This window comes from Salmo trutta, chromosome 23 (genome assembly GCF_901001165.1).
Source record: "Salmo trutta chromosome 23, fSalTru1.1, whole genome shotgun sequence".
NCBI lineage: Eukaryota > Metazoa > Chordata > Actinopteri > Salmoniformes > Salmonidae > Salmo > Salmo trutta.
Genome location: NC_042979.1, coordinates 16,498,750 through 16,513,092, shown reverse-complemented (window position 1 = coordinate 16,513,092; position 14,343 = coordinate 16,498,750). Strand labels below are relative to the sequence as shown.

General features: G+C 42.4%; 1 protein-coding gene across 1 annotated transcript; it reads left to right on the top strand.

Annotated features, from left to right (window-relative positions):
* Positions 1 to 2,598: 2,598 nt before the first annotated feature.
* LOC115159486 (alpha-1A adrenergic receptor-like) lies at positions 2,599 to 14,104 on the top strand. The gene is made up of 3 exons (XM_029709244.1): positions 2,599 to 2,887; positions 7,254 to 8,631; positions 13,123 to 14,104. Exons 2-3 carry the CDS (start codon positions 7,698 to 7,700, stop codon positions 13,671 to 13,673), a joined length of 1,485 nt encoding a protein of 494 aa, XP_029565104.1. The 5' UTR covers positions 2,599 to 2,887; positions 7,254 to 7,697; the 3' UTR covers positions 13,674 to 14,104.
* Positions 14,105 to 14,343: the final 239 nt, after the last annotated feature.

Sequence of the window (14,343 nt, the reverse complement as noted above, 5' to 3'; positions counted from 1 at the left end):
TACCTGGCCCACCATCCCATCCTCAGCCTGGACTGTTTTTATGACAATGTACAGCTGTACAAAGAGGCAGTCCCCACTTTTGCCAGGACGTTAAAGGATGTTGCTCTGGGTGGCCAGTCCACCTCACCCCACAGTAGCAACAGAACCCTGAGACAAATCAGACACTCCTTAAGACCTGCATGGCGCCTCACAGAGACTGGAGAACAGCCAGCAACACTGCCCCCCACACCACCCTCCACCACTTCTCTACCAGGAACTGCATGCAGATACACTGAGCTATGCCCCAGCTGTATGCTGTCAAAGAGTGCAGAGTTTAGAGCATCACCGGCCACACTGCCCTCCATACCCCCCTCTTCAATTCCCCCTACAACCTCCCTTCCATGCTTCCAGACCAGGCCCACAGCTCAACCAGACCCGACCCATCACAGCACAGCTCAACCAGACCCGACCCATCACAGCACAGCTCAACCAGACCCGACCCATCACAGCACAGCTCAACCAGACCCGACCCATCACAGCACAGGTCAACCAGACCCGACCCATCCCAGCACAGCTTAACCAGACCAGTCCCATCACAGCACAGCTCAACCAGACCCGACCCATCACAGCACAGCTCAACCAGACCCGACCCATCACAGCACAGGTCAACCAGACCCGACCCATCATAGTACAGCTCAACCAGACCCGACCCATCACAGCACAGCTCAACCAGACCCGACCCATCACAGCACAGCTTAACCAGACCCGACCCATCACAGCCCAGCTCTACACAGCATCGACCACTACCCTAGAGTCTGGCAAAATACTGTTGAGGGTAGTGCACCACATCTTTCTCATCAGCCCTCATATGCTGAGAGTTTGAAGCTTTGTCAGCCACACTGCCCTCCACACCACCCTCCTCAATTCCCCCCACAACCTCCATCCCAGGCTAGTTTTGGTTACCAATCCTACTCCCATCCCCAGGACAGGCCTGAGACACTGCTACCCACCATAGCAGCTCCAACCCTGCAACAGGAGCCACACCAAGACCTCCTGTGCACATCCCGAATGGAGCACTGGCAGCCACTTCAATCCCCTCCAGCAGCTCCATTCCTTTGGCGGGAGCTTCATCAGGGCGGACTGAACTCTGCCAACACTGCTCTCCCAGTTGAGGGAGGTCTGTCAAATGCTCAGTCTACTCTGCTCTCATGTGGTTGGCAAGGGACCCAAGGCAAAGTCTCAGCTCACTCAACAAATAGCTGCAGATGAGCCTATGCCTGTTAGCTCTTATGGGAATGAGAGCTAACCCTTGTTTTTTTTCTTCTGAGCTATCTGAGCTCATTCAGATGAGAAATCAGGCCTGGGCCAAAGCAAGGACAACTGACTTTGTAGTGGACTGGCAATCTTTCAGACAATTGAGAAACAGATGTAGTATTTCAATTAAGAAAGCTAAATCAAACTATTGTTAAGCTCTATCTCTGACTTTGGTGATCTTTCTAAAGTTTGGAAAACAGTAAATGCACTGAAGCGTACACATTTATCTTCTTCCCTGCCTAAGCAAGTTCTATCTGAACTACTTTATTGACCTGAAATTAGTATTGAATGCAGGTAAAACTAAGTATATGTTGTTCTCTAGCGCACATAACAATGTACTTTGGACGGTGTCCATATTGATCGTATCTCTGCTTAAAAATATCTGGGCATCTGGATACATGAAAGCTGTCTTTTAAAAAGCATATGGAGGAGTTAGTTAAGAAGCTGAGAATAAAAATGGACTTCTATAGAAATAGGTCCTGCCTCTCACTAAATAGTAGAAAGCAGATTATTCAGTCGACGTTCCTATCGGTCCTAGACTTTGTTGACATTATCTGTATGAACGCAGCTGCCATTTCATTAAAGCGATTAGATGCAGTTTATCAGATCGCACTGCTCTTTATTTTGGGCGACACTTTTTGTACTCATCACTGCATTCTCTACCAGGAAGTTGGTTGACCCTCTTTGATGTCACGTAGGTTGATACATTGTTATATTTTCATTTATAAAGTCCTTTTGCAAAAAGTCCCACTGTATCTAACATCATTACTTTAGACATAGGAGTTACCACCCCCGGTCTCAGGGATGGTTAACTCTGGGAATTCCTTTGGTCTCTACTGAGTTCTTGCACCTTATTTGTGGAACAATCTTCAAAATGTTCTTTAATTTGATGCCTCTAGGGCAATTCAGAAAGCTGATTGAGGACCTTATTACTTATTTTATTTAACCTTTATTTAACTAGGCAAGTCAGTTAAGAACAAATTCTTATTTACAATGACAGCTAAGGAACACTGGGTTAACTGCCTTGTTCAGGGGCAGAACGACAGATCTTTACCTTGTCAACTCGAGGATTTGATCCAGCAACCTTTCGGTTACTGGCCCAACACTAACTCGGCTACCTGCCGCCCCTGATGAATGTGTTTGCTTTTTATGACCATTTTGTATTTATATTGATGTGTGTATTTTCTGTAATTTATGTAATCCAAGGCACATCTGTAAAAGACACCTTGGTCTCAGTATGACTCCCTGATATAATAAAGGTTAAAAAGCCTATGCTACTGACTGTAGACTATGAAATGTAAAAAGGAGATGTTGGGTGGTGGAGTGTAGGGGTGGGAAAGAAAGGAGGGTGTTGTCTCACACAGTGTTGAATATCAGGTGAAGCGCGTCTCTAGCTGGTGCATTTCTCTGAGGGCAGCAGCAGCAGACAGATTCCTCAGGGAGCTACACCGGGTGTGTGCGTCTCGACATAACAGCCATAAATAGCCTACCGTCTGAATAGTTTGTCCAGTCCATACGAAAAATATATTTGCTTAGATCATACTTGTACTGTCAAAGAACGGTACTCATTTGGGAGGCATTTAGGGATAACAAGGTAAGCCATTCCCATTTTGCATGAAATGAATTTGATGAAATATTGTTCTTGAATTCTTATTCAAAACGAGCTGGTGGGAATGTGAGTGAACTCCGTTATTTCTAACTAAATTCAACAATTGCCTGTACCTATTGGATATTTGAGACTAGTGCAGAGACCAGTCTCAGATAAATAAATGAAAAGCAATGTACCTATCATTTGCTTTAATTATGTCTATAGCCTACTTATTAATGTTTAATAATTATGCTGTCCTTTTTGTCTACTAAATGTGTCTACCTTTTGTCTATTATATTGTAACATGTAAATATAATGGTTATACATTATTGAAAGAAGTTATAACTTTCGTTTTTATTTTAACAGTTTGAGAGGAAATGTAATGAGACCTGTTGACTATAATTGGAATTCACGGTCTGCCCTCAGTCATTTGCATTTTCAAATGTCCTGCATCATTTCACATCTACTTGCTTTCAATTAAAATGTAAAAAAATGTGAGACTTTTATAAATAGCCAATCAAAAACCTTTGAAAATGCTATGAGATAGGCATGACATTAGCAGACTATAAACAATCAGAACACTGCCTAAGAAGCACATCACTTTGCACATCACTTTACTCCTCCTATATGTGGAATTTGTTTCACAATTGCTCCTCAAAACATGCAATAAATCAATCAATCAATTATAATGTACCAAAAACAATTCAATATGTAATATTTCTACAAGACAATCAGTCAACTATGAGGACTTCCTGGGCTATGAGAGCTTTGGTGGCATCACCAAAACAATTATTTTTCAATAGCACTGAATAGCTCAAACCATTGTTTGTGCACACAATAGTCTCAGGCTACATTTACACAGCCAGCCTAATTCTGATCTTTTTCCACTAATTGGTCTTTTGACCAGTCAGATCAGCTCTTTTGCCAATATTTGGGCAAAATATCAGAATTGGGCTGCCTGTGTAGATGCAGCAAATGAAGGCTACAATATTCACTGATAGGCATGTGCAGAATAGCAAAACACCTGATGCTTGTTTGACATGCTAATATTTTTCTTTATGAAGACTAAAGTGGGAAGATCTGTCAAATCAATGATAACAATCCCAATCAATGAAAGTTCAAACCCACTAGGCACACACTGATTGACTCAATGTTGTTTTCATGTAATTTCAATGAAATACATGCCAATAAAATGTATTTCAATGACATTACGTTGAACCAACGTGAAATAGACGTTGAATTGACTTCTGTGCCCAGTGGGAAGGCTCAATCGATGATCAGGCTCTGATTTAATATTTCACCTTGCATCAAAGACAAAGTAGTAGGCTAGGGAACAAAGGAAATATGCGTCTCCAAACAGTTTAAAGAGCACCAAAAAGTGACTTGCCAAGTGTTTCATAAGTGCCAGGTGCGTGCACTTAGACGCTTAGTATAAATAAAGATTGCTGAATATGCACTTATTGCATAGGGATCACTTATCATTATGCTGGCCTGGACAAAGGAAGCTGACAAAACAACATATGGCCACAGGAAAATGAAACATAGGCCTATAATAATAACTTCCATGATGATAACTTTAAATTCTATAAAGCCTGGGTGCAGTGCTAGTTTGTTTCTGTTCTCTTGACAACTACTTATGGAATTGTCATGTCAAACATTTGGCATGACTATGAGTGGCAGAGTTAACATGATAGAACAGACTGGCACTCAAATGATACTGAGGACATATATTTTGTGAACATGCATGTATTTTCAGGTAGTGTCTAAGGATAATTATTTGGAGATTGACGTTGCCCACTCGTCAGCACTAGCTGTCTAGCAGAGTTTGATATCCTGCTTCACAAAGAGTCACAAGAATTCGGCCCTGGCATTTCATCCACACCTGCCCACGTCACAGTCCGACGTCAACTAAAACAAATACAACATGTAAAAACACCACTGGAGATACAACTCGTCTCTAGCCATTTTGTTTGCCTCCTATTTCCCTGGTGTCACTGGTGCCACTTACTTTACAGCTGGTGGCACCAGCCCATGATTTGGTCGGACCCAAATCATGACTAATCATCTTATAAAGTCATTCAAAGTGCTTTATTAAGAAGTATAATATTTAAACTACTGAGGTATTCAAGAAATACATTTTTTCATCGAACACGTCCAAGCAGGAATGCATGGTTCAAATATTTTGATATGCAACCTGATCCAATGATTTTCAGGAATGTTGGTTTAACAATTAGACTATAGTTGCTATATTTTAGGACTTCATAATTTCCAGATTTTTTTTCTTCAATCGAGATGAATTACATCTTTATGTACATTTATGTTGGGGTTGGACACCCGAGGAAGTGTAAACTTAAAACACATAACTAGATTGCTAATCCGCTGCTAGTAGCCATGTATTCATCCACCAATAAATTGAATGTCCCATGAGACCTATTGCGAGTTCGAATCTCATCACGGACAACTTCAGCAGTTTAGCTAATTAGCAACTTTCCAGCTACTTACTACTTTTTAGCTACTTTGCAACTTCTTAGCATATTAGCAAACCGTTCCCCTAACCCTAAATGTAACCTTTTTAGCTAACCCTTCCCCTAACCTTAACCTTAACCCTAACCTTAAACATTTAACCTAACTCCTAAACTTAACCCTAACCTTAACCCTAACCCTAACCCAGCTAACATTAGCCAACTAGTTAACCTAGATTTATGTAAAGAATAATGTGAGATGCTAATCTTACTATAGCACAAGAGAATTCAGCAATATGTGACAGCCTTATGAAATGTATTGGAAGTTCACAAGTAATAAGATAACTGAAGAAATGTTGCGATTGGGAGCAATGAACAGGACACAACTAGACGTTTCAGTGGTCTTTGTTTGAAATGGTGCCCTGAAGTCCCTGAAGATATAAGGTTGCATTTCTCTAGTGAGTAGAGATTACATTGAATGGTCTTTAGTGTTTGTGGGTCTCGGGTTAATCAATCATCTTTACTGTACATCAACTGTCTTTGAATGTTTAGCTGTCCTTTAGCTGTTTTAACTCCAGTTCTTTAAATATACTGTACCGTATATGTAAGGGTACATTGTGGATACACCAGTAGTATGTATTGTTCTACAGACTGCTTCATGATCATGACAGTCATCCTCGTATTGAGTCATACTGAGTCATACACACACCTAGAGGTAGGTTAGGTCTCCCATATGTATGGTCATGTAATCATCCGTCTAAGGCACAGCCAGCTTTAGATCCACAGCCAGTGCTTTTTATCTGATATCAAACCGTCTGGGCATCAAAACAACCTCTTTTGGCCCACCTCTCAGCCTTCTATTGCCAACACCCAGATCGGGCGCCAAACTAAGGAGCAGGCAGGCATACTGTACCAACTCCCCGAACTGTCAGAACCAGACACTTATTAAGTCCAACAGCTCAAAGAAAAATGACAATACTCATTCCATATTAGTGAACCTGGCATAACAACCCATCTCTTTGCTTGTCTTTGATCCTGCTGGACCATTTGACCGGCATTGCATTGCGATGGCTCTATCATTATCCCCTTTCCTGCTACACCAACATTTATCTCATCCAATGACATGCGAAATCTCCGACACGTACACCCAGAGTGGTATTGAGTGGAATTATCAGTCCGCTGCCCTTCAGAACTTTAATGCACTGCCCTCTGTGCAGTTCAATCCCTGGCCTGTCATCTAGCTGCTGAGTAACTGTAAGGAGCTGTGTGGGAAAATTAGCCTGTCTCAGTACTCACACACAGCCCGTTACAGAGACCAGCACATTTTGTTGCCTGACTTATGAAAATGTGCTTTTGTTTTATATATCTATTTATTTTCTTAACCTCTATGCTTTGTTGGTTTCCCTCATAACTTATGTCTTGACTACCAATGATTCTGTGTCAGTGGAGCTGGTGTTTGAAGTTAATGGTTTTATGTATCAGGAGGCGATGTTATTTGGATGAAAAGTAAATAGAAAATGCGGTGTTTCTTGAAGCGGGACCTCTTGTTTACTCTGGCGGCATTGTAATGATGTGTGAGGTGAGGAAATCTTTACAGAGAACCTCACTCTTGAGGAAGAAGATATTTGGCAGTCTAATGCATATTTAAAGCACGCCCATCATCTTATATATATATATATATTTTGTTGTGTTGTGGTTTTATTTAGGATTATTATCAAAATGTTGAATATCCTTTAATGTAATGGATGCCTGGCATATGGCTGTGCTATGACGAATGCTTACTCAGTCTCAGGCTTATTAAGTCTTATTTGCAACAGTGACTACATTTAGCTTTTGCCATTCTGTAAAACAGGGATGGAGCCTGGGGGATGGCTTTTTTATTAACTGCTCTCTTTCTACTATGTTTTTAGTGGGACTTCTGTTCAATGAAAACATCCCTCCAGCAAGTTTCTATCATGCCATTTCAGTCCCATCGTGAAAAAGACACCATAAACATATTGGATCTTGACTTCGTGACCCAGAAAGCCCTGCAGGCAAACTCCAAAGACAGATGGCGCAACAAGCAGTGACAGTGCTGAAGATTCACTATCCTGACCTCTCAGTGTTTTTAAATGTTGCAGCCAAAGACATGTGATTTGTGCAGGCATTGGCAAGGGCTCATGCCTCCTAGCATCAAAGATCTGTGATTGACGAGGTACCAACTTCTCCAGTCTTGAGTCACAAGAAGGGGCGATACAAATTATGGACTCCCAACGCCTGTGCTGAAGTTTGCATGGCTGAATTCTGATTTAACAAAACATAACAGTCAATCCCAAAGACATTCAACTAGTGAATGAACCGTAAATAAACCCAAAATGGTTCCCTCAGATGAGAACATCACGTTCCCTGTGTCAGAAAGCTGTCCCAACTGCAGTTCCTCCTCCTTCGCTGAGGTGGATATCACTAAGGCGGTGACCCTGGGCCTGGTGATGGGGGTGTTTGTCATCTTCGGGGTTCTCGGTAACATCCTGGTTATCCTGTCTGTGGTGTGCCACCACCACCTACGCTCCGTCACACACTACTTCATCGCCAACCTGGCAGCGGCCGACCTGCTCCTGAGCTCTACCGTGCTGCCGTTCTCTGCCACCTCGGAGGTCCTAGGCCGCTGGGTGTTTGGCCGGTCTTTCTGCAGTGCCTGGGCCGCCCTGGATGTTCTCTGCTGCACTGCCTCTATCCTCAGCCTGTGTGTCATCTCTGTTGACCGCTACCTAGCAGTGAGCTACCCGCTGCACTACCCTGCCATGGCCACTGGGAGGCGTGGCCTGGTCGCAGTGGCAGCTCTCTGGGGCCTCTCGGCAGCCATATCCGTAGGTCCACTCTTTGGCTGGAAGGAGCCCGACCCAGAGGACGAGACTGAGTGCCGTATCACAGAGGAACCAGGTTATGCTATTTTCTCTGCCCTGGGGTCGTTCTATGTGCCACTAGCTGTCATCCTGGCCATGTACTGCAAGGTATATGTGGTGGCCAAGCGGAAGACTCGGGACCTGAGGGAGGGCAGGCAGAGGGAGGGGGGGATGGACATGATGGGAGAGGGAGTGACACTGAGGATCCATCGGGGAAATGCCCCTGCTAAGCCAGAGAGGCAAGAGCAGGAGGGAGAGAAGTGCATCTTGAGGCGGAGACGCACCACCTTCGCCCTCATGCACCTGCTGAAATTCTCCCGAGAGAAGAGGGCAGCCAAGACTCTGGGCATTGTGGTTGGCTGCTTCGTTCTCTGCTGGCTGCCCTTCTTCCTGGTTATGCCCATTGGTGGGTATCCCACAATGCCTTTCCTTGCTCTCCCTATCTGCTGATGCATGCCTTTGTTTTGAATTGCATGGAAATGAAAAAGAGAATGCCATATGAAAACGAAAGCAGATACAGAGACGTTTAATATGAAAAAACGTAAGTCTAATCAACTGCTGAATAACAGTATCATAGGGAGTAACATAGGGCTGGGAATTGCCAGGGACCTCACGATACGATATTATCACGATACTAAGGTGCCGATACGATTCTTACAATTCTATATGTATTGCGATTCGATACTACGATTTTATGCAATTTGATATTCGAAACATATTGCTCACCATGGCTGCTTCAGCGAGACAAGAAGGAGTCATGAGAAAACAAGTTTTGATCAGTCATGGAAATAAAAGCGCTAAAAACATGTTGGCTCACCATTTAAAAAGAAGATGAATGAGAAGCTAGAGAAGAAGAAATGCCTGAGATTTGAAATTGATACGTAAGGGAAAATCAAGTCTGAAATTTCAAAATGAAAATCACAAACTTCATAAGCCTTCAAATACACTACAAGTTTTAGGTCCTGCATTGCAGTAAAGTTCTCCTGCAACAGGGAGATCAAATTACGATCATACATCTGTACAGCCGACTAGCGCTAGCTAATGTTAACTACCTACCTCTTTTTTTTGTACATACTTGGAGTCATAGAATCAATATAATATCGTCAAAAATAATCTTGCGATACTCTACTGTATATATTTTTTTCCCCCATCACTAGAATAACATCACTGAATGAATTTGCATTTTTCTCAAGAAAATAATCCCTGGAACTGATTTCCCATAGCAGCATATGAAGCCCCTTTACTGGATAGAGTGTGATTGCCAATGCCTGACTCACAATGTGTCATTTTATAGTCAGGGAAGCTTCCTTTCCAAATCTCTTAAAAATCAACCCCACTACTCAACTCTATTGAACTGTGAAATGTAAATCTTAACCTCTCAATGGAAAAGCACAAAATTGAATGGAAATTAATGTTTTTGAGACTGAAAGAGGGGGAATAAGCCACAGGACCTATTTTCTGCATATTTCCTGCTACAGTGCACCAAAAACAATGTTAGGAGCCGTAAACAAATGCAACCCTCTACTATTATAGAAATTCAGCTACAAAATCACTGGTGTTAGCATGGCCATGGGATGAGTCACATATAACAGTTGTTCAGTGATTTGAAAGATAAGAGCTATACACTGAGTGTACAAAACATTAAGAACATCTGCTCTTTCCATGACATAGACTGACCAGGTGAATCCAGGTGAAAGCTATGATCCCTTATTGATGTTACTTGTTAAATCCACTTCAATCAGTGTAGATGAAGGGCAGAAGACAGGTTAAAGAATGATTTTTAAGCCTTGAGACAATTGAGACATGGATTGTTTTTGTGTGCCATTCAGAGGGTGAATGGGCAAGACAAAATATTTAAGTGCCTTTGAACAGGTTATGGTAGTAGGTGCCAGGTGCAATGGTTTGTGTCAAGAACTGCAATGCTGCTGGATTTTTCACACTCAACAAATTCCACAGAAGGATCCACCACCCAAAGGACATCCAGCCAACTTGACACAACTGTGGGAAGCATTGGAGTCAACATGGGCCAGCATCCCTGTGGAACACTTTCGACACCTTGTAGAGTCCATGCCCTGACGAATTGAGGCTGTACTGAGGGCAAAAAAAAACATGTTTTTGTACACTCAGTACATATGATCATGTGATGATAGATGTACAGTCAAACCCAACATTGCCTCACAGCTGTCATCAACATAATACCCCCACAAGCCTGTGAGAATGTGATTAATGAAATGCCGTATAATGGCTACGCAGACTTTAATATCCTTGATTAAGGATCCGACAGATCTGTAATTCAAGATTATATGGAGATTGGGGTTGAACTAATTTACTGTAAATGAACAGATTATCAAAAGGCCTGCTGATGGTCTGGTTCCGAATACACCTCCTTTGGTCTTGGGAAGTGTAGCTGAATCCATTCAGATTATGTGCACTTCTAATCCTACTTTAGAATTCATTTATACACAATTTCTTGATGGAAATTCAATGAGTCCGATGTTGGAATAGCCTTTTGATTTATTTGTGTTTTATTGTATGTATAACAACAGAGTCTACGACCCTGGTCTCCCCTCTTGAATGCTCCGTATACTTGTCTGTGTTTTCTTTAGTTGTACATCAGGAATTCAATTACTGCCATGGAGAAGCCGAGCAAATGAAATACCAGTGCTGAACCGTATAGGGTTATACTTCAGGGAAGAGATGAAATGAACAAAAACACTATTCATTCTTTTATGCCAAAGCCATTATAAACAACAAGCATAAAGGGCACGACGTTGTGCGCAGTAAGCCGGCGCCCCACAATCACCCTTCATCTTTCCAAGGCAGCAAAGCATTACTGGAGTCATGCATTTCAATAGAAACAGAACTTCAGACCTGCGAGCACAATATTCAATGTCAAAGCTAATGCCCCTGAGATTCTCAGACTATAGGAATGAAAGAGTTGAACGTTTTAGACCTTTAGAGACAAAGCTCTTCAGATAGAGAGATACACTACCGGTCAAAAGTTTGGACATTGAATCATGTAGTAACCAAAAAAGTGTTAAACAAATCAAAATATATTTTAGATTTGAGATTCTTTAAATAGCCACCCTTTTCCTTGATGACAGCTTTGCACACTCTTGGAATTCTCTTAACCAGCATCATGAGGTAGTCACCTGGAATGCATTTCAATTAACAGGTCTGCCTTCTTAAAAGTTAATTTGTGGAATTTCTTTCCTTCTTAATGTGTTTGAGCCAATCAGTTGTGTTGTGACAAGGTAGGGGGTATACAGAAGATAGCCCTCTTTGGTAAAAGACCAAGTCCATACTATGACAAGAACAGTGCAAATAAGCAAGGAGAAACGACAGTCCATCATTACTTTAAGACATGAAGGTCAGTCAATACGGAACATTTCAAGAACTTTGAAAGTTCCCTTCAAGTGCAGTCGCAAAAACCATCAAGCGATATGATGAAACTGGCTCTCATGAGGACCACCACAGGAATGGAAGACCCAGAGGTACCTCTGCTGCAGAGGATAAGTTCATTAGAGTTACCAGCCTCAGAAATTGCAGCCCAAATAAATGCTTCACAGAGTTCAAGTAACAGACACATGTCAACATCAACTATTCAGAGGAGACTGCGTGAATCAGGCCTTCATTGTCAAATTGCTGAAAAGAAACCACTACTAAAGGACACCAATAAGAAGAAGAGACTTGCTTGGGCCAAGAAACACGAGCAATGAACATTAGACTGGTGGACATCTGTCATTTGGTCTGATGAGTATAAATTTGAGATTTTTGGTTCCAACTGCCATGTTTTTGTGAGATGCAGAGTAGGTGAACGGATGATCTCCGCATGTGTGGTTCCCACCATGAAGCATGGAGGAGGAGGTGTGATGGTGTGGGGGGTGCTGTGCTGGTGACACTGTGATTTATTTGGAATTCAAGGCACACTTAACCAGCATGGCTAGCACAGCATTCTTCAGTGATATGCCATCCCATCTGGTTTGGACTTAGTCCCACTATCATTTGTTTTTCAACAGGACAATGACCCAACCCACCTCCAGGCTGTGTACGGGCTATTTGACCAATAAGGAGAGTGATGGAGTGCTGCATCAGATGACCTGGCCTCCACAATGACCCGATCTCAACCCAATTGAGATGGTTTGGGATGAGTTGGATCACAGAGTAAAGGAAAAGTAGCCAACAAGTGCTCAGCATATGTGGGAACTCCTTCAAGAATGTTGGAAAAGCATTCCAGGTGAAGCTGTTTGAGAGAATGCCAAGAATGTGCAAAGCTGTCATTTACATTTTAGTCATTTAGCAAACGCTCTTATCCAGAGCGACTTACAGTAGCGAATGCATACATTTTATGCATTTTTTTATTTTTTTTTGTACTGGCCCCCCGTGGGAATCGAACCCACAACCCTGGCGTTGCACACACCATGCTGGCGTTGCAAACACCATGCTCTACCAACTGAGCCACAGGGAAGGCAAAGGGTGGCTATTTGAGGAATCTCAAATATAAAATATATTTTGATTTGTTTAACACTTTTTGGGTTACTACATGATTCCATATGTGTTATGTCATAGTTCTGATGTCTTCACTATTATTATATAATGTAGAAAATAGTAAAATAAAGAAAAACCTTTGAATGAGTAGGTGTGTCTAAAACCTTTGACTGGTAGTGTATGTTGGTCTTACATACATCTTATCAGATAACCTTGAATGTACACAGTGAACACCAGAATGTCTGAGCTGCCAATGCTCATCCTATTGCTGTTATTCAATACAAATAAGGGTCAATAGGACATGCAAATGATTCATGATTCATATAGACGTTGTGAACTGCTGTACTTGCTATATTGACAGATCCGTCTGTGTGTTTGTGTGTGATTTCTGTCTGTGTTCTTTCCACAGGCTCCATATTCCCATTGTACAGGCCATCTGACACCATATTTAAGATCACCTTCTGGCTGGGCTACCTCAACAGCTGTATCAACCCCATTATCTATCCCTGCTTCAGCCAGGAGTTCCAGAGGGCCTTCCTCAACATTCTGCATGGACGCTGCCTCAGACAGGGTGGCAGGAGCTCCAAGTCTCTGGGGTTTGCTCCTTCCTATGCTCCCAGTCCTGGTCCATCGTCTCTTATTAGATCCCAGCCTCACCCCTCCTCCTCCAGCTCCTCCACCCCCTCCACCCAGCCATGCAGAGCCGCCTCCCCAGATGCTCACGCCTCCTCCTCTGGCTGCTGGAGGACCTTCTCTGGCTCCTCTTCCTCTGTGGGGGTGCCAGGCCATACCCAAAGTACCCGGGTTCACAGTAAAAGTCTGCTGAAGGTGTGGTGTTTTGCAGCGGGGGAGAACCCATCCCAACAGGGTGCTGCTTGTCTGAGCCCCTCAGCCCCTGGTGCTACATGTCAAACGAAAGTCCATTGCCACTCCCTGGGATCAAGAGGGGAGGCTGTCTGACTGGGAAAACGAAAGGATTCTGGGTAATTAAAATTCCCCCAAGTTCTGGGAAAAGATGTGTCACTTATTGGCATGAAGTTAAGACATCTCTCGAGATCTGCTGGAATCAGTCAGTCCAGCTATTGACATAATGCTGATGTGTCTTCATGTTTTGGGAAATGGGAGAGAGTACACACACCTGGAGGTAGAGATGTACTGTACAGTATTTGCTGCACTGTAGATTGATGTACAGTATGAATCAAAAGGATACACAGTGTCAGTACAGAAACTGAATAAAGAGTACTGAGTCAGTAAAGAGACCTGGGTTGGGGAGTAGCTGATTACATGTAATCAGTTACACACAATCTGATTACAAAAAACTGTAACTGCAATCAATTATGTTACCAGCTGAAATATTGTAATCAGATTACAGATACTTTAGAAAAACTAGATTACTTCTTGGATTACTTTTAAATTCAGAAAGGATGTTTGCGAAAAAATACATCATGACACCTTTCTGTTTTCTCAAATCAAAATAAAATCAAATTGAATTTGTCACATGCGCCGAATGAAATGCTTACTTACAAGCCCTTAGCCAACAATGCAGTTTTAAGAAAAATAAGAATAAGACAATATTGACTAAATAAACTAAAGTTTAAAAAATACCAGAGTAACAATAAAATAACAATAA

Bases quoted from the DNA above. Each gene is read 5' to 3' on its own strand.
- LOC115159486 (XM_029709244.1), top strand. From the start codon at position 7,698: ATGGTTCCCTCAGATGAGAACATCACGTTCCCTGTGTCAGAAAGCTGT. The intron at 8,632-13,122 runs GTGGGTATCCCA...TTCTTTCCACAG, and splicing joins CTTCCTGGTTATGCCCATTG to GCTCCATATTCCCATTGTAC.